The sequence below is a fragment of the Hypanus sabinus genome, unplaced genomic scaffold (genome assembly GCF_030144855.1).
Source record: "Hypanus sabinus isolate sHypSab1 unplaced genomic scaffold, sHypSab1.hap1 scaffold_47, whole genome shotgun sequence".
NCBI classification, from domain to species: Eukaryota; Metazoa; Chordata; class Chondrichthyes; order Myliobatiformes; family Dasyatidae; genus Hypanus; species Hypanus sabinus.
The window spans coordinates 453,529-475,919 of NW_026781341.1; the positions used below are offsets into that span (position 1 = coordinate 453,529).

The window sequence follows — 22,391 nt, forward strand, 5'->3', positions numbered from 1 at the left end:
CATCATCATCTTTCTGTAATAACACTGTCCCGGCAGCTTCCTCACTGGCACCCACAGCTGCAGAAAATGGCTTTGTAATGGCTTTGCCCTGAGCACAGGCTAATGACACAAAAATCGCTTTCAATCCATCAAATGCCTCCTGACAAGGCTCGGTCCAAACAAACTTTTCACCTTTCTTCTGGAGATTAGTCAGAGGAAGAGCATTATCAGTAAAGTTCTTGCTGAACTTTATCCAACCATTCCCAGAAACCTTCTAAGAGCCTTCTTACCAGTCAGAATAGGAACTTCATCATTGCAACGTAAATGTTGAGAGAAGGCAATTATGTCGAATTCCACAGGTTTCATGGCGGTAAAACGAGACAACAGTTGCTGTAGATTTTATCCGTCATCATTCCAAATCCACATACGAATTATCACCCAAAGTGACTTGTCACAAGGGGTATCATCTTCAAGTGAATTACCCCACCACATCCAGCAAGGGTTAACACATCAGTGGTCTTCACAGGATACCCCAAATCAGATCCACCCCTACGGATCAAAAGAGGTGACATCCTCACATTCGAGGTACGATGATTCGATAATTAACCCACCCTGGTGGGACTAGAAAAGTTGCAATCAGCGACCCTTGGCCACTAGTTCCCTGGTTTTGATCCTTCCATTTTCCCTCCTTCGTCTCCGTCTAACTCTGAGTGTCTGTGTCCTCGGTTAAAACTAAACAAGCTGCAAGTCAGACTGATTTACCTTTTTAATTTCTCTCTCTGAAAATGGCAGTCTACAGCAAACGAAATCTAGAGATTCATAACAACGGCAACTCCCGATTGTGAACTGACTGGCGTGCCATTACTTGGGATGACTGAGTGAATCCCTTTCCACATTCTGAGCAAGTGAACGGCTTCTCCCCAGTGTGAACTCGCTGGTGTCTCCGTAGGATGGATGACTGAGTGAATCCGTTCCCACAGACTGAGCAGTTGAACGGCTTCTCCCAGGTGTGAGCTCGCGAGTGCCTCCGTAGGTTGGCTAAGTGAGCGAATCTCTTCCCACATTCTGAACAGGTGAATGGCTTCTCCCCGCTGTGAAATCGCTGATGACTCCGTAGGTGGGAAGACTGAGTGAATCCGTTCCCACAGACTGAGCAAGTGAATGGCTTCTTCCCAGTGTGAACTCGCTGATGACTCCGTAGGGTGGATAGGTGAGTGAATCGCTTCCCACATTCTGAGCAGGTGAACGGCTTCTCCCCAGTGTGAACTCGCTGGTGTCTCTGTAGGGTGGATGACTGACTGAATCCTTTCCCACAGTCTGAGCAGTTGAACGACTTCTCCCCAGTGTGAACTCGCTGGTATCTCTGTAGGTTGGATAGGTGAGTGAATCCCTCCCCACATTCTGAACAGGTGAATGGCTTGTCCCCGGTGTGAACTCGCTGATGTATCTGCAGGTTGGATGACTGTCTGAATCCCTTCCCACAGACTGAGCAGGTGACAGCCTCTCTCCAGTGTGAACTCGCTGGTGTCTCTGTAGGTTGTTTGACTGAGAGAATCTCTCCCCACAGACTGAACAGTTGAACGGCTTCTCACCAGTGTGAACTCGCAAGTGACTCCGTAGGTTGGATAAGTGAGCGAATCCCTTCCCGCAGTCTGAACAGGGGAACGGCTTCTCCCCGGTGTGAACTCGCTGATGACTCTGTAGGTTGGATGACTGAGTGAATCCCTTCCCACAGACTGAGCAGTTGAACGGCTTCTCCCCGGTGTGAATTCGATGATGTCTCTGTAGGTCGGATGACCGAGTGAATCGTTTCGCACATTCTGAGCAGGTGAATGGCCTCTCCGCAGAGTGAACCCGCTGTTGAGCCATTACGTCAGATGATTGAGTGAATCCTTTCCTACAAATACAGCCGTTTACCAGCTTCTGCCCAGTGTAAACTGACGGGTGTGTCCGCAGGTGGGAAAACCAATTGTATCCTTTCTCACACACACAGAACAGGTGAATGGCCTTGCCCAGTGTGAACTTTCTGATGTACCTTCAGTTGAGATGACTGAGTGAATCTATTCCCACTGTCTGAGCAGGTGAACGGCCTTTCTCCTTTATAAGATGACGGGCGTGCCAGTTGGTTAGATAACCGAATAAATCCCTCCCCACAGTCTGAATAGGAAGGATGGTCGATTTTGGCCCTCGCTCCACTCCTTAAATCTCTGGACAGAGACAGCAAAACTGGCGTGCTGTGATTGAGATTCCTGGAGACAAATTCCTTCTCGTTTTAACCTGTGAAATGATTTACAAAGTCCATCAATGGCTGCTGGACAACATTTCAGATGAGATTGCTTGAGTCGCCAAGTTTTGCTCAGGCTATTCCTTACTGTTACAATGCGGTTCAGCCCAAGTTGGACGGATAAAACATCTCCTGACTAGTGCTGGAACCTGGAATGACCATCGATTCCCTGATGCTCTTCCTGTTTCTATAACAATGGGGCATTTCTGTCATTTGCAATTTGTACCCTGGCTCAGTTTGACTCTCTCCATTGGTATTATGCCCTCTTCCTGCTGAGCTGCATGGCCGCCTGGCCCCACAGTAACTGAAACACTCTCACGCAAATTGTCTTTCTTAACCTGCATCTGGGATTTTCTTTTACGTATTGTTATCTTAAAGTTTCACAATTTTAACGGCCTATAAAAATTCCCTGCTGAGGTGAATGGTTGGTCTGCACAGCTGTTAGAAGGACTTAGAGTGAATATTAGAATTACTTCAGGTAATTACAATACAGAAACAGGCCATTTGGGCCTTCTGGTTTGTACTGAACTAATTAATCTGCCCACTCCCACACCACTACCATCCAGATACCTACACGAACCTCTTAAAAGTTGAAAACATGCTCGCATGCAACCACTTGTGCTGGCTGCTCATTCCACACCCGGATGACCGTCTGCGTCAAGAAGTTTCCCCCGATGTTCCCCTTAACGTTTCACCTTTCACCCTTAACCCATGGCCCCTGGTTTTAGTCCCACCCAATCCCAGTGGTAAAAGCCAGCTCAGGGGAGTAGGGGGCGACCATGGCTGACAAGGGAAGTCAAGGACAGTACAAAAATCAAAAAGATGTATAACACAGGAAAGATGAGAGGGAAGCCAGAAGATTGGGAAACATTTATAGAGCAATAGAAGATAACTAAAAAGGGAATACGAGGAGAAAATACTAAATTCTAAATTCTCCTACTAAATTCCTGTGTATACAAGCCTGGCTTTCCCGTCTCCTGTTTGATTCTTACTGAGAGAGAGAGGGGCGGAACTATTTGACTATGCAGCGTGTTTACACTTGCTTGCAGCTTGTGTTTACATAGCTCACAGTTTGTTTTATTTAAGCAAGGACAGTCACAAACATAGTCAGCCAGAGAGAAAGAAAGAAGCTGGAAGCTTCGAAACAAATGGACTAGTGGCAAAAGGTCACTGATTGGACTCTCCTGTGCCCACAAGGTGGGTTGATTATTGATCCAGCCTATACCGAATGTGTAATTGTCACTTTGTTTGATCCATTGGAGTGGATCTGTTGGTTTGGGAGTGTTCTGTGAGGACCACTTGTGCTAGCCCTTGCCTGGGTGTGGTAATTCACTTGTAGAGGTACCCCTGTGACCAATCACTGTTGGTGATAATTCGTATAATGCAGATGGGGATTTTGTTGGAGTATCTCGTGGCTACCACTTTTGTTAACCCTTTGCCGGATTCGGATTCGGTTGTGTTATGCGGTAACCACTTGTGAGAAGGGATATTCTGTGGAATTCACTGTCGATAATACTTTATGTGTTGGATCTGGATTGGGAGTACCTTGTGGAATCTACCTTTGTGTTAACCCTTGCCTGGGTGGCAGTTCCTTCTGAAGACAGTACCCCTGAGCTCAGTGGTTTGGGAGTTATCTTTACACATATGTGTACTCATAACACTTTTAGCTGTTGATTATTTTGCTTAATTTGTTATATTATAAGTAGAGACGAATAATGACAGTGGTTTAAACATCAAAACCACACTCCAGGTGTGGTCTATTGCTGCTGGTTCGTTTAAACCGTTTCGGGAATGTAACTGTGGTGTTCGTGTTTATGTCTTTCTGGGGGCCCCCATGTTAACACCTTTCTGTCTCTCTGTCACACCTTGCCAAACAGCTAGAACTAGGGGCCTGCTGGGTAAAACTATGATTCCAATGTCTGTAATCCTGCCCAACCGGAGTGAGGAACTCTTAGCCTGGGCTTCCTCAAATTAAACCGAGGGAAGAGAGTGAGGAACTGTGGTCCAGTCAGAGATTACTGTGGCTGTCGGTGTTTTGAGGTATGGTATCTCAGGCCCCCACCAAACTGAGCTTCCTGTACTGGGAAACATGCATCCTGGCCAGAACCGCAGGTGCCCAGCAGCCGAGAGGAATAACTGAGACTGAGCGATTTTGGATGATCACTTTTCTCTGCTTTGGAGTAGCCAGGAATTCACGAGAGATAATCAGTTTGGCTACAAGCACTTCAGGAGCTGGCCACAATACTGCAGGTGCCCTGACAGAAACACAGGCCCAAGTAACAGAAACATCCACTGAAATGATTGCAATCCGGCAAACAGTCATACAGAATCGAAGAGCTTTAGATTTTATCCCAGCTGAGAAAGGGGGAACCTGTGCTATTATTGACACAGAATGCTGCACCTATATCCCTGATGAGGCTACGAACGTTACGTCCCTCTCCCAGCACACTTCCAAGGAGACCGACGGCATCAAGAGAGCAGGGCAGGATTTACAGGGGTTCACCCAAGGGTCGAAATGGTGATCTTCGAAGACCTGTCGGTAATATGTGGGGCATGATGTTGCGTTATGGCGAAATGGTTGTACATATCATTGTTATAATTACTGATGAATGCCGTTTTTACCCACTGAGAAGTTAATGCTGTACTTGGTTGCTTTCTCTGTAGAAGAAAGCATGTTGTTAGTCATGTAATGATCTAAAGGAGGGAATGATAAAGTATGTAAAAGGGTTAACACTTCGTTAAACAATAGCAGCATGTTTTTCTGATAGAAACTGCTGATGAGCAACAGATGTACTAAGCTGTGCTGAGCCATATTTCTTCTTGAGGGTAGCTAGCAAGGGTTTCAGGATGATTATCTCCTTGTGCACTCATGTGTAGAGATAGGACAGCTTCTGTCTGTTCTGTGTGTGTAAGCCATTATGACCATTTTGTAATTTGACTTTAGGGTCTGTCATGTAGTAAGTATTTTTGGCTCCAGCCTGTCTTGTGTGGGGAGTATCTGGACAGATATATCTTTGGTGGAAGGGGAATTGCTGAATTGGGTGGGAGCATTCACAGACTGTTCCTATCTGAGCGACTAACTAAGTAAGTCCCGCTCGGAGTGGATAGTTCAAAGGTTCATTTATTATCAAAGCAGGTATTCATTAATAACCCTGAGTTTTTTTTTCTTCTCCAGAGAACCAAACAAAGAAAACATGAAAGTCGTTCAGAGAGAAAAAAAATGAATCTCCCTCCACACCCCCTGAATCAAAAAGGACGGCATCACGATCATCAACCCCCAAAACCCACACTCCCGCACAAAATGGAAGGAAAATATCGACACCCGTTAAAAAACACCCCTGCCCCGCACAACTGCGGAGGAGCCGGTGTCACCAGTATCGAGGCGGCCGCATCGGGAGCAGCGGACACAATGGGCGACCCCGGAAGATTCACAGGTGAAGTGTCGCCTCAGCTGGAAGGATGATTCGACAACGGAGAGAGATCGGCCGTCCGGCCCTTTCACTGTGACACCCCGAACTCCACATCAAATCCGTCCAAACGAATCTGGGCGAACTTTAACGACCAATAAATATAATTCCTCTCAGCGATCAGCTGTCTGAGTGATTCCCTGACTCTGAGAGGAAGGGGTATCTACGGTCCACACTGTCAGGGTGTTGAGTTTACCAGGAGACAAAGGCTGCAGGGACGGGAGATTTTCTGTTGACTAATACACTGTGTGTGGACCCCGCTGGCAATCCTGGTGTTATGACCTGAATCGAGAGAAATACCACGCTGCCCACTCCACCAACAACACGGCACAGCCGGACACATAACAGGGGACTTTACATCTCACAACACTGGATTCAGCGATGAAACCCATGATTAATGTTGTTGTCTCACCGAAAAGTCCTTTAACCCTAACCCTGCAATATGGTGTTAAATCCCGCTCCCCATACTAACACGGGTGATACAGACCAAAGAACAAATTGCCGGAGGAACTCAGTGGGTCAGGGAGCATCTGTGGAGGGAAATGGACCGTCAACATTTCGGGCCGAGACCCTCCCTCTGGACTGAGTGTGGACCGGAAATAATCAGAGAAAAGAGGTGAGTGGTAGGGATGGGGCAAAATCTGGGGATGTAGAGGTGGATCCAGGTGAGGGGGGTGGTGGCAGGTGAAAATTGTGACAAGGGTGGGAGGTGAGTGGTTGGGGCAACACGGGGCTGCAGAAGATGGAAATTAATTCTATAGAGCATGAACCAAGAGGTTAGAGAGTATTTGTTATAGAGAGTGCAATGACTGATCCCTGGAGAGGTGGGGTCATAACTTGAAGAAAGATCAAATGTGATAACTCTAAATGTCATTTGGAGAATCGAGGACTGTGAGGTGAACACATTGAAATGCACAACATCATTACCGGTTGAACCAGGGATCCCAGTCTCTGAAAAAGGGGTCGACTGTCCGGGACTGTGATGAGGGGAAATGTCTCCATTCCGAGGGTCGTGAATATCTGTAAATCCCCTCCACAGAGGGCGGTGAAGCCTCAGTGATCGTCCTCACGTGGAAAACAGGCCGGCAGATGTGTGGAGACCGAAGGGATAGATGAAATGAGAATCGGACAGAAGCGTGGCTGAGATGGGAGAGCAGCCGCCATCTTGTTGATGGTTAGAGGGGCCGAATTGCCACCTCCTGCTGTTTCTCACTTGATGTTTCAGTGTTCCTGACCACTGAAGCCGGGAGAATGTGAATATAAATTAGTGTTTATAAACACAGAACTGATTTAAATGAAACGTGAACACTGCCTTTTTGGTCTTGAATTATGTTTCGGACCCGGGTGGGAATCGAGCCTGTGACTCTGTGACCTGGGGGTGGGGGGAAAGGGATCGGTGTAGATATGGTGTGGAAAAATAGACATGTGTCTGTGTAAATATGGAATAATTATGGGGAACGCGGCGGATGGGTCGGGCAGCGTGTGAGGGGCGAGGAGCAGAGTCACCGGGACAGGTGGGAGTCCCTCCACCCGTCACCTGATCCCATTTCCTGTTCATGTTTTTCTGCAGATCTGCAGCATCTGCGGGTCACTGCTGAACGTGTACGTGTAGCTTCACCTTTTGCCCCTTCAGACAAAGCAATGAGATCCGGATCTGTCACGTCCTCTCGTTGTGGGTGGACAATGATTTTTTTTTTCCCCTGCAATATTTTCTGCATGTTTCATTCACTGTTTCAACGTGCTGAAGTGCGGCCGATCTTTCTGGGTGTCTGACCCGTTTATGTGAGAATTTATCCATTTGTATTTATCTGAGCTTCTCATAAATGTGTAAAGTTTAATTCAGCTTCAGATGAGAATTTCTAAAGCAACAACCCAGTCAGTCAAATAGTTCCACACAATTAAAATAGTTTATTACATTTTTATTTTTTCTATTTTTGTACTATATTACTATAGTTATTTTAAATCACAATTGTTTAAATCTTTTGTTAAGAATTAGGTTCCACTGCTACCGCAGAGACAACGAATTTCATAGCATATGCCGGTGCTATTAAACCTGATTCCGATATTGATATGGGAGACCCACCACCAGTCACCTGATCCCAGTTACCGCAGATCGTAATGTGAGATTGAAGCATTTTCCATATACTTGCTTTCCACAGAGATGACAACAGTTCAGTTTCCTTCTGCGGTTCCGGAGCAGAAGCTCAGTCTGTCTGGTATTTCCACACAATTCAAGTGGGGAATTTGTTTATTATCATCACGTACTGAGATACAGTGAAAATCTTGCCTGATGTACCATCCACACAGATCGATACATTACGACGGTACATCGGGATGACATACAAAAAAACAAATAACTGTAACAAAGCATTATGGCTGCAGAGAAAGTGCAGTGCAGATACACAGACGTTGCAGGGTCACGTCGAGTTACATTGTGAGGTTGAGTCCATTTTATCATCCATTTGGCTTATAACTGCAGACAGGAAGCGGTCCTTCAGCCTGGTATTACGCACTTCAGGCTTTTGTATCTCTTCCCCGATGTGGGAGCGGGTTTGCAGCGAGAATGTCCAGGTTATGAGGTTATTTGAGTACATGGCCTGGTTCTCCGAGGCAGGGAAAGTGTAGGAAGAGTCCATGGAGGGGAGGCTTGTTTCCCTGATGTTCTCTGCTCTCCAATGTTCTTTGCAGTTTCGTGCAGTCATGGGCAGAGCAGTAGCCATACGAAGGCACAAGGAGCTCAGAGACCTCGGTCTTCACCCTGCCTGGTGTCGCTGACTCCTGGATTTCCTGTCAGATCGCCGGCAGGTGGTAAGAGCGGGCTCAATCTCCTCTGTCTCTCTGACCCTCAGCACACATAAACCACAGGGTTGTCTCTTTGGCCTTCTCCTTTACTCTCTGTGCATCCATGACTTGTGTTGCCACCCACAGCTCCAATCTGCTAATTAAATTTGCTGACAGTACTACATTGATTGGCCTAATCTCACATAATAACTTAAAATCGTTGAAATGCCTCCTGACAAGGCTCAGTCCAAACAAACTTTTCACCCTTCTTCAGATTGGTCAGAGGAAGAGCGAGAGCAGCAAAGTTCTTGCAGAACATCCGATAATATCCATCCATTTCCAGAAACCTTCTAAAAGCCTTCTTAGCAGTCAGAATAGGAATTTAAGAAATTGCCTGGACATTTACCCGAACAGGAGGCAACTTGCATTGACCTACAACATAGCCAAGGCAGGTCACAGTGGCATTGCCAAATTCACTCTTAGCTAAGTTAACTGTAAGGCTGGCCTGGGAATACCTGTCAGACAGTTTTTCTACTGCAGAGATACGCTCTTCCCAAGTGTCACTCCCTGTGACAATATAGGCATCTGTGTGTTCCAACCCTCGAATTACAAAATCAATCATTCTCTGGAATGTTCCTGGACCAGTTTTCATTCCAAACAGCAAGACATTATATTCAGACAACCCAGATGGTATCACAAGTGCAGAATCTTTCTATCTCTGTCCGTCAATGGAACACACCAATACCCTGTAAACAGATCAATCTTTGTAAGAAATCCAGCTTTTCCAACCTTATTGATGCAATCATCCATCATCAGGATAGAATAGGTATGAGTTTTTGTTATTGCATTTGCCTTCCTATAATCAGTGTAAAATCTAACACTACTATTAGGTTCAGGCTCAATAATGCAGGATGAGATCGAATCTGATGCTGAAGTACTAATAATACCATTTTCCAGCATATTTTCAATTTCTTGCTCAGTCTGTTTACACTTTTCTACGTTCAAGCGATATGGGTGTTGTTTAATCGGTTTAACCAATATCTACATCATGTACTGCGACCGTGGTTTTCTTGGGAACATCGGGAAATAAATTTTTAAACTGCAGCATTACTTGCTTCAGCTGTTGTTGTTGCTTTGGCTGCAGGTGAGCCAACCTGTTATTAAAGTTTTCTGGAACAACCGAGTTCATTAGCCTAACTGGGACAATGTTTAGCTTGTGAAAAGTCTCAGGCAAGTCAATTGCTTTATTCTCAAGGTTGCCCGATTCATATGTTTTGACAACAACACTCACAGATGGTGCCTACTTGTCAAAATAAGGCTTTATTATATTTATCTGTACCACCTGTGTTAGTTTACATCGGTCGTGTGTTTTGATAACATAATTCTCATTATTAATTTGAGAGACTATTTCATACGGTCCATTGAGTTTTGCTTGAAGTGGATTTGTCAACATTGGAGATAAGGTAAGCACCTTATCCCCCACCTGGTATTTTCTTTCGCAAGCCCACTTATCAAACCAACACTTCATTTTGTTTGAGAAATCTTTAAGTTTTGTCTCGCTAGACTACAGGCCTCGAGTAGTTCATTATTGAACTTCAAAACTTAGTCGAACTAGTTATCATGCACATCCCCATCAATCCACTGTTCCTTTAACAATGTCAAACGTCCCCTCACTCTATGACCAAATACAAATTCAATTGGACTAAAGCCCTGTGATTCCTGTACCAACTCTCTTACTGCAAACAAAAGCAAATGTATTCCTTCATCTCAGTCTTTTCCATTTTCAACACAGTATGTCTTTTTTAGGCAAGTGAGTGTGTGAGTGCAATAATGTATTTTCAAGCCTTTACAATTCATGGAGTGAGAGAGAGACGTGTGGAACACATTATGTCTTAATCATTGTTTTGAGGGTAGAATGAAATCTTTCTAGAACCCATCGTAATTCTGGATGGTACGCAGACGATGTAATTTGTTTAGCTCCCAGTTCATAAAATACCTGCTGAAATAATCCAGATGTAAAATTGCTTCATTGATCAGACTGGATTTCTTCAGGCAAATCAAATAAAGTAAAAAAAAAACTTGTTAAGATCCTTCGCTACAGTTTTAACTTTAATATTTCTGAGAGGTATTGCCTCTGGGAATCTGAATGCAGTACACATAATAGTTAGCAGATACTGATGGCCAGCTTTAGTCTTTGGCAATGGGCTAACACAATCCACTATAAATTTTGAAAATGGTTCACCAAATGCAGTTATATATAGACTGCAGTGGGGCACAGTGGAGATCTGATTAGCTTTACCAACAACTTGACCAATGTGACAGTTTCTGCAAAAGGTCACACCATCTTTCCTGAGATTAGGCCAGTAGAATTATTTCATAATCCTGTTCACAGTTTTATTCACTCCAAAATGGCCACCTGAGGGCAAACTGTGGGCCAAAGATAAAATTTCAGTCCTATAAACATTAAGAACTACAGCTTGGTGAACAATTGCCCATTCCTCACTCGCTGGTACAGCAGGTGGCCTCCATTTCCTTATTATCATTCCATCCTTGACATAATACCCTACTTTCTTAATCTCATCATCTGAGAGAGCTGTTTCTTTTAAAGCTTCAAACTCGGGATTTTGGTTCTGTTCTGTAATAAACTCGTCTGCATCAGCAGACATTTTAGCCATACTTCGAGCTCCTGCGCAGGAAGGATAAATGTTAAAATCCATCTGTGGGTCATCAGTGGTTGGTTAGTTGTTAACTGCACTGCAAAACAACTTTACCATCTGCCAGGTCATTCACTACCAGCAAAGTAACATCTTCCACCAGTAAACTGGAGCATAATCCGATCTCAGCAGGTCCAGAAACCAACCCTGACAGTAAAGTTACCTTGAGCAATGGCATGGAAACCATGTCGCACCCGATCACTTTAATAAGATTTACCTCACCAGTATTAGTCTCATTACCAAAGCTTAGAACGCTGTTTGATATACGTGACTGAGAAGCCCCAGTAACTCAAAGAATTTTCACTGTTACCGGGTTGACCCTTCCTTTACTAATACAAACCCATCTGACATAAAATGATCGAATCCCTTCTTAACTCGGTCAGACCTCTCAGACCTTAACTGAGCCTGAAACAGAATGTTCAGAACCCTGAAGGTTGGTAGGTGCTACAACATACTGAACACAGGCATCTGGGACTGAATACTTTTCCTTTTTCTTCTTCAGGATGGAACAATTAGCCATAATATAACCAGCTTTCTTACAATAGAACAAGTGAGACAAGAATATATCTCCCTCAACTGCTTCCCTTCATCCTTACTCTTGTCACTATTACAGCTTTATTTTCTGGTTTAACTTGGTGATCCCTGCTACTCTTTTGGAAGCTTATTCGTGATAATCTTAACTTTATGATTAAAAACATTCTCATCTGCTACTCTATCAGTCTCCTGCAAAGTGGCAGCATCCTTTTCATCTAAATATGTCTTTATGTCATCAGGAATGCACCTTTTGAATTCTTCAATTAAAAGCAACACTTTCAAGCTGTTACAATCATCATTTATGTTTTTATATGTGCACCGGTGTTCAAATCACACAAACTTCTCATAAGCAAGTTCCATATAAGTCTGTTTCACAGATTTCTTCAAATTTCCAAACTTTTGTCTGCATGATTCTGGGACCAACTCATAAGCGTTGAGCACAGCCTGTTTCACTATGTCATAATCAGCTGCTTCATCAACTGTCAAAGCAGAATAGGCTTGCTGAGCCTTCCCCTTAATTACACTTCGTAAGAGAAAAGTCCAACCCTCTTTTGGCCACTTTAAACTTTGAGCAACCTTCTCAAAATGCTGAAAGTATATATCAACATCTGCCACGCCAAATGGATGTACCAATTTAACTTCCTGACTGGCATTAAACTTATCACTAGAGTCTAACGCTAGACCCCTTTGCTGCAATCTCTCTCTTTTCCAGCTCAAACAGCCTCTGTCTTTCTGCTTCGTCCCTCTGTTTTTCTGCCTCCCTAGCTTCAAACTGCCTCTGCCTTCCGCAGCCTTTATCTGTAATTTTTCTCACTTGTACTGGAGCTCAAGCTCACGAGGTTTACTTTCAGGAAACACCTCCAACTCCTCCACTTTAAACACACCCTCAGATACATAACATTCAGCTACTATCCTCTGCATCTTTACCTTCCTTGTTGTCGAATTCACCTTAGCAAGGTGAACCAGCAGCAATAACCTACATCTGGAGTCTGTTTTTGAAGTTAAAACTATCTTTATTAGAATCTACTTATAATATAACAAGCAAGACAAACAAAAGTTAACATTGTTATATGAATATATATGTGTAAATATAACGCCAAAACTATTGGGCTCGGGAGAAACAAGGCTTAGAGTCTTGAGATGGCAACGTATGAAAGTTCAGTTCAACCATGGAATAGCTGATGAGAGAGATATTTGTAAACCAGTGTCAATGTTGAGAGAAGGCAATTATGTCGAATTCCACAAGTTTCATGGTGGTAAAACGAGATAACAGTTGCTGTAGATTTTAACTGTCTTCGTTCCAAATCCACATACGAATTATCACCGAAAGTGACGTCACAAAGGGTATCGTCTTCAAGTGAATTACCACACCACACTCAGGCAAGTGTTAACACATCAGTGGTCTTCACAGGATACCCCAATTCAGATCCACTCCTATGGATCAAACGAGGTGACCTCCACACATTCGATGTATGCTGAATTGATAATTTACCCACCCTTATGGGCATAGGAATGTTGCAATCAGCGACACTTGGCCACTAGTTCCTTGGTTTCGATCCTTCCATTTTTCCTCCTTCATCTCAGTCTGACTCTGAGTGCCTGTGTCCGTGGTTAAAACTAAACAAGCTGTGAGTCATGTAAACAAGCTGCAAGTCAGACTGATTCGCCTTCTTCATATCTCTCTCTCTCTCTCTCTCTCTCTCTCTCTCTCTCTCTCTCTCTCTCTCTCTCTCTCTCTCTCTCTCTCTCTCTAAATGTCAGTCCACAGCAAACAAAACCTAGGGAATCATAACAACAGCCACTCCCCATTATGAACTGACTGGTGTGCCAGTAATTGGGGTGACTGAGTGAATCCTTTCACACATTCTGAACAGGTGAATGGGCTCTCTCCAGTGTGAACTCGCTGATGTCTCTGCAAATGGGATGACTGAGTGAATGTCTACCCACAGACTGAACAGGTGACTGGGCTCTCTCCAGTGTGAACTTGTTGATGTCTCTGTAGATAGGATGACAGAGTGAATGTCTTCCAACAGTCTGAGCAGGTGAACGGCCTGTCTTCGGCATGAACTTGCTGATGTACCTTCAGATGTGACGATTTACTGAATCCCTTCCCACAGTCTGAGCAGAGGAATGGCCTCTCCCCAGTGTGAACTGATTGGTGTTTCTGTAGGTGGGATGTGAGTGAGAATCCCTTCCCACATTCTGAGCAGGTGAACGGCCGCTCCCCAGTGTGAACTTGCTGGTGACTCTGTAGGGTGGATGAATGAGTGAATCTCGTCCCACATTCTGAGCAGGTGAATGGCCTGTCTCCAGTGTGAACTTGCTGATGACTCTGTTGGTGAGATGAATGAGTGAATAACTTCCTGCAGACTGAGCAACTGAATGGCCTCTCTCCAGTGTGAATTCGCTGATGACACTGCAGATTGGATGACTGAGTGAATCCCGTCCCAAAGACTGAGCAAGTGAACGGCTTTTCCCCAGTGCAAACTCACTGCTGTGCCATTAGGTCAGATGACTGAGTGCATCCTTTCCCAGAAATTCAGCAGATGACAGCCTCTGCCTGGTGTGAACTGAATATTGTGTCCACAGGTGGGAAGACTGACGGAATCCTTTCTCACACACAGAACAGCTGAATGGCCTTGCCCAGTGTGAACTTACCTTCAGTTGAGATGACCGAGTGAATCCACTCCCACTGTCTGAGCAGGTGAGCGGCCTTTTTCCTGTGTAAAATGACGGGCTTGTCAGTTGGTCAAATGCCCGAGTGAATCCCTCCCCACAGTCTGAGCAGGAAGGATGGTCGATTGAATCCCTCGCTCCACTTCTTAAATATCCAGACAGAGACAGCAAAACTGGCATGTCATGTTTGAGATTCCTGGAGACAAATTCCTTCCAATTTATAACCTGTAAATAGATTTACAAAATCCATCAATGGGTGTAGGACAACATTTCAAGAGAGATTACTTGAGTTCCTAAGGTTTGATCATCCAATTTACTGTCTCATCTTGAATGCTGAGTGACTGAACCTTCTTGGCCAACCTCCCATATGAGACTTTGTCAAGTGCCTTGCAAATGTCCATGCAGAGCACATCCACTGCCTTGTCCTCCCTATCTGTTTTGTTTCCTCATATGGATTACCATTCTGATCTTGCAGAGGATTATTTTTTTCCCATGCAATCTTTTTGTTCTTAACATATCTGCAGATTCCCTGAGGATTCTCCTTCACCTTGTCTGCTGGGGCAACCTCGTGCCTTCTTTTATTTATTTCATCAGTGTTCACTTGAATTTCCTGTATTTCATAAGGACCCCATTTGTTCCTATCTGCCTGTACCTGGTATGCACCTCATTTTTATTGACCTGGAAAGCCAAAGGGTAGAGCTGCATGCTGGGAGGTGGGGGTAAGGGGGGGGGTGGTTAAACGAAAGTTGCAGTGGGAATGCGAGCCTGAATAACTGAACAGAGAGTGGAGTGTTTGTGGAGATAGTTGTTGTTCAGTCCTCAATTGTCAGGAATGAAAAAGTTGAGCATGATGCAGTGAATATGCTGAGCCCTGTATATTTCAATACAAGGAGCATTGCAGGAAAGGCGGATGTGTTCAGGGCATGGATCAACACCTGGAATTAAGATACTAGGATCTGGCAACTGTGGATTGGGACAGTCTGTTTTTCTAAGCTCCATGTACCTATCTACGAGGCTGTTAAAAGACCCCATTGTATCTGCTTGGACCACCACTGCTGCCAGTGCATTTCACACACGCACCACTCTCTGTGTAAAAATCTTACCCCTGACATCCCTCAGTATCTATTTCCAAGCACCTTAAAACTACGCCCCCTCGTGTTAGCCATTTCAACCCTGGGAAAAAAAAACTTCTGTTTATCTACATGCTCAATGCCCCTCATCATTTCACACACCTAAAAAAGGCTCTAAAATAAACAAGGAAATTATACATTGGATTGAGATTCTGTTAGAAGTATAGAAAATTATGGGGGTATAGATAGGGTAAATGCAAGCAGCTTTTTCCACTGAGGTTGGGTGGGACCACAACCAGAGGTCATGGGTAAATGGGGAAGATGAAAATTTAATGGGAACATTTGGAAAAGCTCTTCACTATAATGGCTGTGAGAGTGTGGAATGAGATGCCAGCACAAGTGGCGAATATGTGCTCGGTTTCACCACTTAAAGGAAGTTTGGATGGGAACCTGGATGGTGGGGGTATGGAGCGTGATGGTACCAGTGCAGGTATTTGCATTAGACAGCTTAAATGTTTTTTCAGCATTGACTGGATGGGCCAAATAGACCATTTCCATGCTGAACTTCTCCATGTTTCTGTGACAGAGAAGCTGGCCAATCTTGTTTGGAAGGGAAAGATAGGAGTGACAACGGAGCAACAATGGTTGGAGTTTCTGGGAGTAATTCGGGAGCTGAGTGATTCCCCAGAAGTGGAAATATTAGAACAACAGGAGGACACAACCGTGGCTAAAGTGAGAAGCCAAAGCCAACATAAAGCCAGAGAGAGGGCACATAATACAGCAAAAACTTTTAGAAACCAACAGCAGACAACTAAAAAACCTCAGATGAGCTCAGTGTGTGAAATCCTGATATTGTAGTCATTTATGGGTCTTGGTAGCTCCCAACCGTCTGAGGGATTTAGAGGAACAAAACATCTGGGGCCTCGCTAGCTCTTGAAAACCAAGATTCCCTGCACCAGTTTTCTCTCAACTTTTATCTTGGCAGTCACATACAGACTCTACACCCTCAAAATTTCACTTCTGTAGGCCTACCACTTACTGAGATCTCCTTTGTTAGAAGATAGCCTGTCCCAAACCACACTTGTCAGATCCTTTCTGACACAATCAAAATTGACCGTTCTCCAATTTAGAGTCTCAACCCATTGTCCAGACCTTTCTTATACCATCTTTATTTTGAATCTCATGGCATTATGATCACTAAATTTTGTCACCAGCCTTGGATCATTTGCTAACAGCTTATTGCACACTTCTACGTCGGGAATTCTACGTACTGATTAAGGGCACATTTGACAAACATTACCACATCCAGTCCTTTTACAGTGTGGGAGTCCCAGTCAATATGTGTAAAGTTAAAATCACTTACTGAATCAACCTATGTTTATTGACATGGTCTGCAATCTCTCTACAGATTTGTTCCTCTGAATCCCTCAGACTGTTTGGTGTAAACAAGTCCCAATAATGTCTACAATATCATAATTCCCTGTCCTGAGCTCATCTGGCTTTCCTACGAGGCTTCTTGCATTGTGATATACACAGCTCAGCACATTCATCGCACCATGCTCCATGTGATTGCTGACTTTGTCTGAGGTCTGAACAAAACCTGACTGGTGTCAAGAAAACAAACTCTCGCTCACTGTCACAAAAACAAAGGAGCTGATTGTGGACGACAGAAGGAATGGAGTCAGGCTAACCCCCATTGACATTAATCAATCTGTGGTTAAGAAGGTGAAGAGCTTTAAGTTCCTTGGCATAAACACCACCGAGGATATCACATGGTGCCCTGACGAAGGGTCTCGGCCAGAAAAGTCGACATGCTTCTTCCTATAGATGCTACCTGGCTTGCTGTGTTCACCAGCATTTTATGTGTGCTTCTTTAATTTCCAGCATCTGCAGATTTCCACGTGTCTACGTACCAGCTGTGTTGTAAAAAAAAGCACAACAGCACCTCTGTCACCTCAGATGACTGAAGAAGTTTGGGTTGGGGCCCCAAATACCAAGAACATTCTACAGGAACACAATTGAGAGCACCCTGACTGGCTGCATCACTGCCTGGTACGGGAACTGTACTTCCCGTAATTGCAGGAACCTGCAGAGAGTTGTGCGGACAGCCCAGCACATCTGCAGATGTGAACTATTCAATCCATTTACAGAGACAGGTGTGTAAACATGCCCTAAGGATATTGGGGACCCAGTTCACCACAACCACAAACTGTTCCTGCTGCTACGATCCTGGGAACGTTACCACAGCGAAAGGAATAACAGACTCTGGCACGTTTGTTATGTGAAAGCTACTTGTTGCCCAGGACCAAGTTTTTTGATGTCATTAACTTCCCAGAGAGAATGGGTCAAAACATGTCGTCACGGGTAGAAAAGTCCAGAACAAAAGAAGGTAGAATCTATTATAAATATGAAGGGAAGGGTAATAGTCTGTCTCATTGGAGTCTGGCACATTTGGGATGTGAAAGTTACTTGTTGCCCAAGGGCAAAGGTTTTTGATGTCATTAACTTCCAGACAGAATGGGTCAAAACATGTCGTCACCGGTAGAAAAGTCCAGAACGAGAGGAGGTAGCTCAACAACACACAGAAAATGCTGGAGGAACTCAGCAGGCCAGGCAGCATCTATGGAAAAGAGTACTAATGCTGAATTCCTCCAGCATTCTGTGTGTGTTGCTTCGATTTCCAGCATCTGCAGAGTTTGTGATTGGAAGCGAAACAAAGGTGATTTTCTCAATGTGATGTAAAAAATTTTGTTCCCTTTCTCCGAGTTCCTAATCCTTGCATTTAGATAGCTGGAGCTCAGCTCTGTCTGAGAGATCCATCGGTTCCCATTCCCTCATCAGCCAGAAGCTCCCCGGGACCCGTGTACGGATCGTGGGGCTGAGAGAGAGAGGGAGGTGAGCAGGGCCGTCCCGGGATTGCGGGGTACGGTGTGGGGAGCTCACAGCAGTTGCCCCTCAGTCGATGTTTAGGACAGTAGTCCGTAGATAACTGCTTACCTGCGTCCGATCCAGCTGCCGGGCTCCCGAGACCTTTTGTGAACTGCACGCATGCGTAAAATTCGCCACCGTCACAACCTTCACGCCTGCGCATATGACCGATGCTTCAGCGCCGGCGAATTTTTTTAATGCTGAGCATTATGGGTACGCACGGTGCCATTAAAAGTTTCTGCAAGCGCCAGTTCCATGTCCAAACCTCAGTTTTCATTTGTATATGGAAAACTCAGCAGCTGCTTTAACGCAGAAAGCGGCTCCCATACTCAATATCAAAGGGTATCTAATGCCAACGTTCAATCCTCTTACAAAGGCAGATATAAGACACAAAATATTCTGCAGTTGATGGAAATACAGAGACGCACACACACAAAATGTTGGAGGAAATTTGCCATTCAGGCAGCAACTAAGCAGAGGATTACAAAAACAGCAAAGGGAAAAACAGAGTTCTGAGAATACTCTACCGCCGACCAGAGGGTGCGACAAATCCCGTCCCACCATGGACGGCATCTGACGGCCCAGTACTGTCCGGAATGTCCTTTGGAATTCTGAGTAAAGGACAGGATCCAAAATACCCCTTCTTCCTCCTGACCATATCCCACCCGTACTGGTAAAATGATCCCCAGTGGTGAGGGGCGGAGGGAAAGGCATGTGTGGCTTCCGATTCGGGGCCAAGTAGGGACAACGTACAAGTTTAAATCCCGATACGTATAAGGCGGGATGAATTTTTAGAGAACGGGGAAGACGTGATGTGTATGTTGCCGGGGCAGTTTCCCTCATGACTTTAGAGAGAGGATAAAGCGAGGGGCTAGTTACCGCCATTCCAGTTTGAGCGGACGATCTTTATTTGAACAGAGACCCGCTTGTCAATATTGAAAGAGGGGCCAAGCCGTCTGTGTCTGAACTTCCATTCCGAGTCTGGGTGTTTGGAAGAGGTTAGAGGAGGAGTTGTGTCTGTGGGGGTTGAGAGATTCCGACGGTCAGTATCTGTAGCTACTTGGAGACACGCGTAGTCAGTGTGAGAGGGTCGTGCAAGAGGCGAGTTTTATTATCGGGAGTCACGACCTTCAGTATTTTATTTCATCTGCTGTATTTCCCATTAACCTTCCACTATGTCACTGTTATGTTCTCCCAGTTTTCCCGCTCTCCATTAGTGATTATAAAAATTTGCAAATGCTACTGACATCTGAGGAAGTCTAGTGTGAATCCTTCACCGGTCCGGAGAAGCAGCAACATTTCAGGGCTTGATTCTGCAGAGTCGCGCTCCCCGTTATTGCACGATATCAAATCTCCATGGCCACCCGATTACCCCGCAGCTTTTGGGAGTCAGTAACTGCCCCATTGCATCAGCTTACGCATCTTCTGCTTCACTGAAGGGTTCCCCCGTGTTAATAAGAAGCGATTATTTTTAACAACTTCATTCTAATATATCGCAATTGTCCCAGTGAATGCAAATTGAGCCCCTTCCCCGCATCTCCATCCTCTGTGTGGAATGTGTTTTGATTCCCGGTTAGATTTTTCGAGGCACATTCACTGTATTCTTCCTGTACCGACCGTCCACAGTCCTTACACCTACTGTGACTCTGCCTTCACAATTCTCATATCATCCTGGCAGACTCCCCACATCTTCTCTCTTCTAGGCATAATTTAAGTACCTTCTCCACATTTTCCACGTTCTTAGCATTTGAGTGTCCTACAAACTGCTATATCATCCTGGCAGATTCCATCACAGTCTCCCATCTTCCAAGGATGATCTAACCCCTCTCTCCAAATCACCCGTATCACTGATAGTGAACGCTTTTAGCAATTATGCCGCAATTTTACCATTTGAATGTCACGATAAGAAGACAACATCAATAATAAAAAATCAATACTGTAATTGAACTTTCTGAAGTAAAATTGCCGGGCACACATTACTCCTACCGAAGATATTAATTCTGAAGTTATACAACTTAACGTTATTGAAAGTATAAAACGTAAATTCTTTTAACTTGTTTCTCGTTTTCCTCATGTTCGGCATCATTGTTGTAAAGGGCCTGTGCTGCAAACCTGTTATAGCAAGGGTAACTTGTATTTACTGTATGAAAATAGTCTCAGGCCAATAGGAAATGTGTCCCGATATGTTATCAAATTACAGCGAAGTTGGGCCAATGAAGAATTACATCTCCTCCGGGCTGTAGGATTCGACTCTTGCTGAAACTGGAAAGCTTCATCCGGACAGAGAAAAGGCAATTATACATACAGGTATAGCAGACAAATCGGAAGTTTAAATAAAGGGAGAATTCGGAACAAGAGGGAAGGAGAATGGACGTCGGGATTGGCAGACACGGCCAGGTCACTAGCAAGATTTAGAAAATGGACACTTCGACAATGGATCTGCGTGTTTTCAATCCCGGATATCAGGGTGATATAATGTGCAAGGTAAAATACATTTTACAGAACCGAAACGACAAGCAATCTAATCTGTAATAGAAAAATAAATGATTTTACTTCTGAAATAATGGAAAGGCAGAAATGCTGGGAACAGTAACTTTTTCAGGCAGTTCAATTCATTAATGTACTTGCAGAGCGGTATCTTATTTCGAAATTTGTAAATTATTTGACCCTTTCATCTGAGCGGTACAGACTAAAAATATTTCAAAACTAAAGTAGCCGGCGAGAGCAGAATGATTTTCACCTGCTCTCTGAATCTGGTCTGTGTCACTCCGTAGATAAATGTATTCGTGCAGCTGCTGAAATTCTGAATCACTGAACCCCAAACTGTGCCTGAAAAAGCCGAATAGACGTTTCCAGGTCTGTGTAGAATCATCGCATGAGATGAAGACCAGAGTGGTTGTCGCCCAACAGAGAAGGAAACTCGCCGACAGGCTGAAGAGCAGAATGATGGATTGTCTCCGACTCTGCATCTCCGGATCCCGGTGTTTCCCGCAATTTCCCCGTCCCTTCAGCCCCCTGCGGACTCTGCTCGCCGCTAGTATCTGTCTGACGGTCAGAGCATTGAGGGTCAAAATGAGGAAGAAAGGAAGTAGCGGATTCAACAGACGGTCCGTTTGCTCGACCCATCTGGTAGAACAGGACTTCGATAACCACCACCATTAGATCCGCCGCAGCCATCGCCACCAGGTAACGCGTCACACATCTGGACAGACCGCAGTTTCCTCGGCTGAGAATGATGATCGTCACAAGGTTAACTGCAGTGAAAAAATAGACCAAAAATAAGAATAAAGAAATTCAAACGCATTTTTGGCAGAAATACAGCCGTAAATTGTTCTCTTGAAATTAAATCTCTGCTGGACATTATCAGTGGAAGTAAAAAGATACTTTGTTAGTTTGAACACGTGACCGCAGCATAAAGCGTTTTACAGTAGCGCATGCTCACATTAATCTCTTCACGTTCACGGATGCAGCAGCGATGAGCAGAGTCCAAGAATGATGGAGCACAGAAACGGGTCCTTCGGCCCAATATCTCCATGCCGACCGACATGGCCACCTGATACAGTTGTTCGTGATTGGGTCACATTCGTCAAACTGTCCATGTGTACTTCAAATATTGTTAACGACTCTGTACGCCCATTTACTTTGTCAGGCTGTTCAATACACAGAGCAACTTCTACGTGAGGAAACGTCGCTCGTGATCCAGCTACATTTCTGCCCTCAATAAAATGCCACTCGGCCGAACCTCTCCCTGTAACTCAATCCCGCGAGTCCCTGCAAATCTTTGTGAATACTGACTGCACTCTTTTCAGCGGACTTCTGCCTTTCCTATCACAGGGCGACCAAGACTGTTCACAGAACTCCAAGCGCGGTATCTCCAAGGAGAGGGGTAGTGTAATTGAAGTGCGCACCTACGCTTCTTTCCGAAAGTCCGAGTTACTATTCGATTGCAAGGTCAGAT

The 22,391-nt window shown here is 44.7% G+C and overlaps 2 protein-coding genes across 2 annotated transcripts; both read right to left on the minus strand.

Moving 5' to 3' along the window:
* Positions 1-901: 901 nt before the first annotated feature.
* On the minus strand, positions 902-11,412 carry LOC132389068 (zinc finger protein 239-like; the record flags this gene model as incomplete). The annotated part of the gene is made up of 4 exons (XM_059961482.1): positions 11,389-11,412; positions 4,690-4,796; positions 1,582-1,876; positions 902-1,426 (listed from the first exon to the last, which is right to left on the minus strand). Coding segments are annotated over exons 1-4 (951 nt in total), but the record flags the coding sequence as incomplete, so codon positions are not given.
* Positions 11,413-14,232: 2,820 nt separating this feature from the next.
* On the minus strand, positions 14,233-21,980 carry LOC132389069 (zinc finger protein 420-like). The gene is made up of 3 exons (XM_059961483.1): positions 21,860-21,980; positions 18,503-18,633; positions 14,233-14,660 (listed from the first exon to the last, which is right to left on the minus strand). The coding sequence occupies exons 1-3, from the start codon at positions 21,978-21,980 to the stop codon at positions 14,262-14,264; spliced, it is 651 nt and encodes a 216-aa protein (XP_059817466.1). The 3' UTR covers positions 14,233-14,261.
* Between the last annotated feature and the right edge of the window lie 411 nt (positions 21,981-22,391).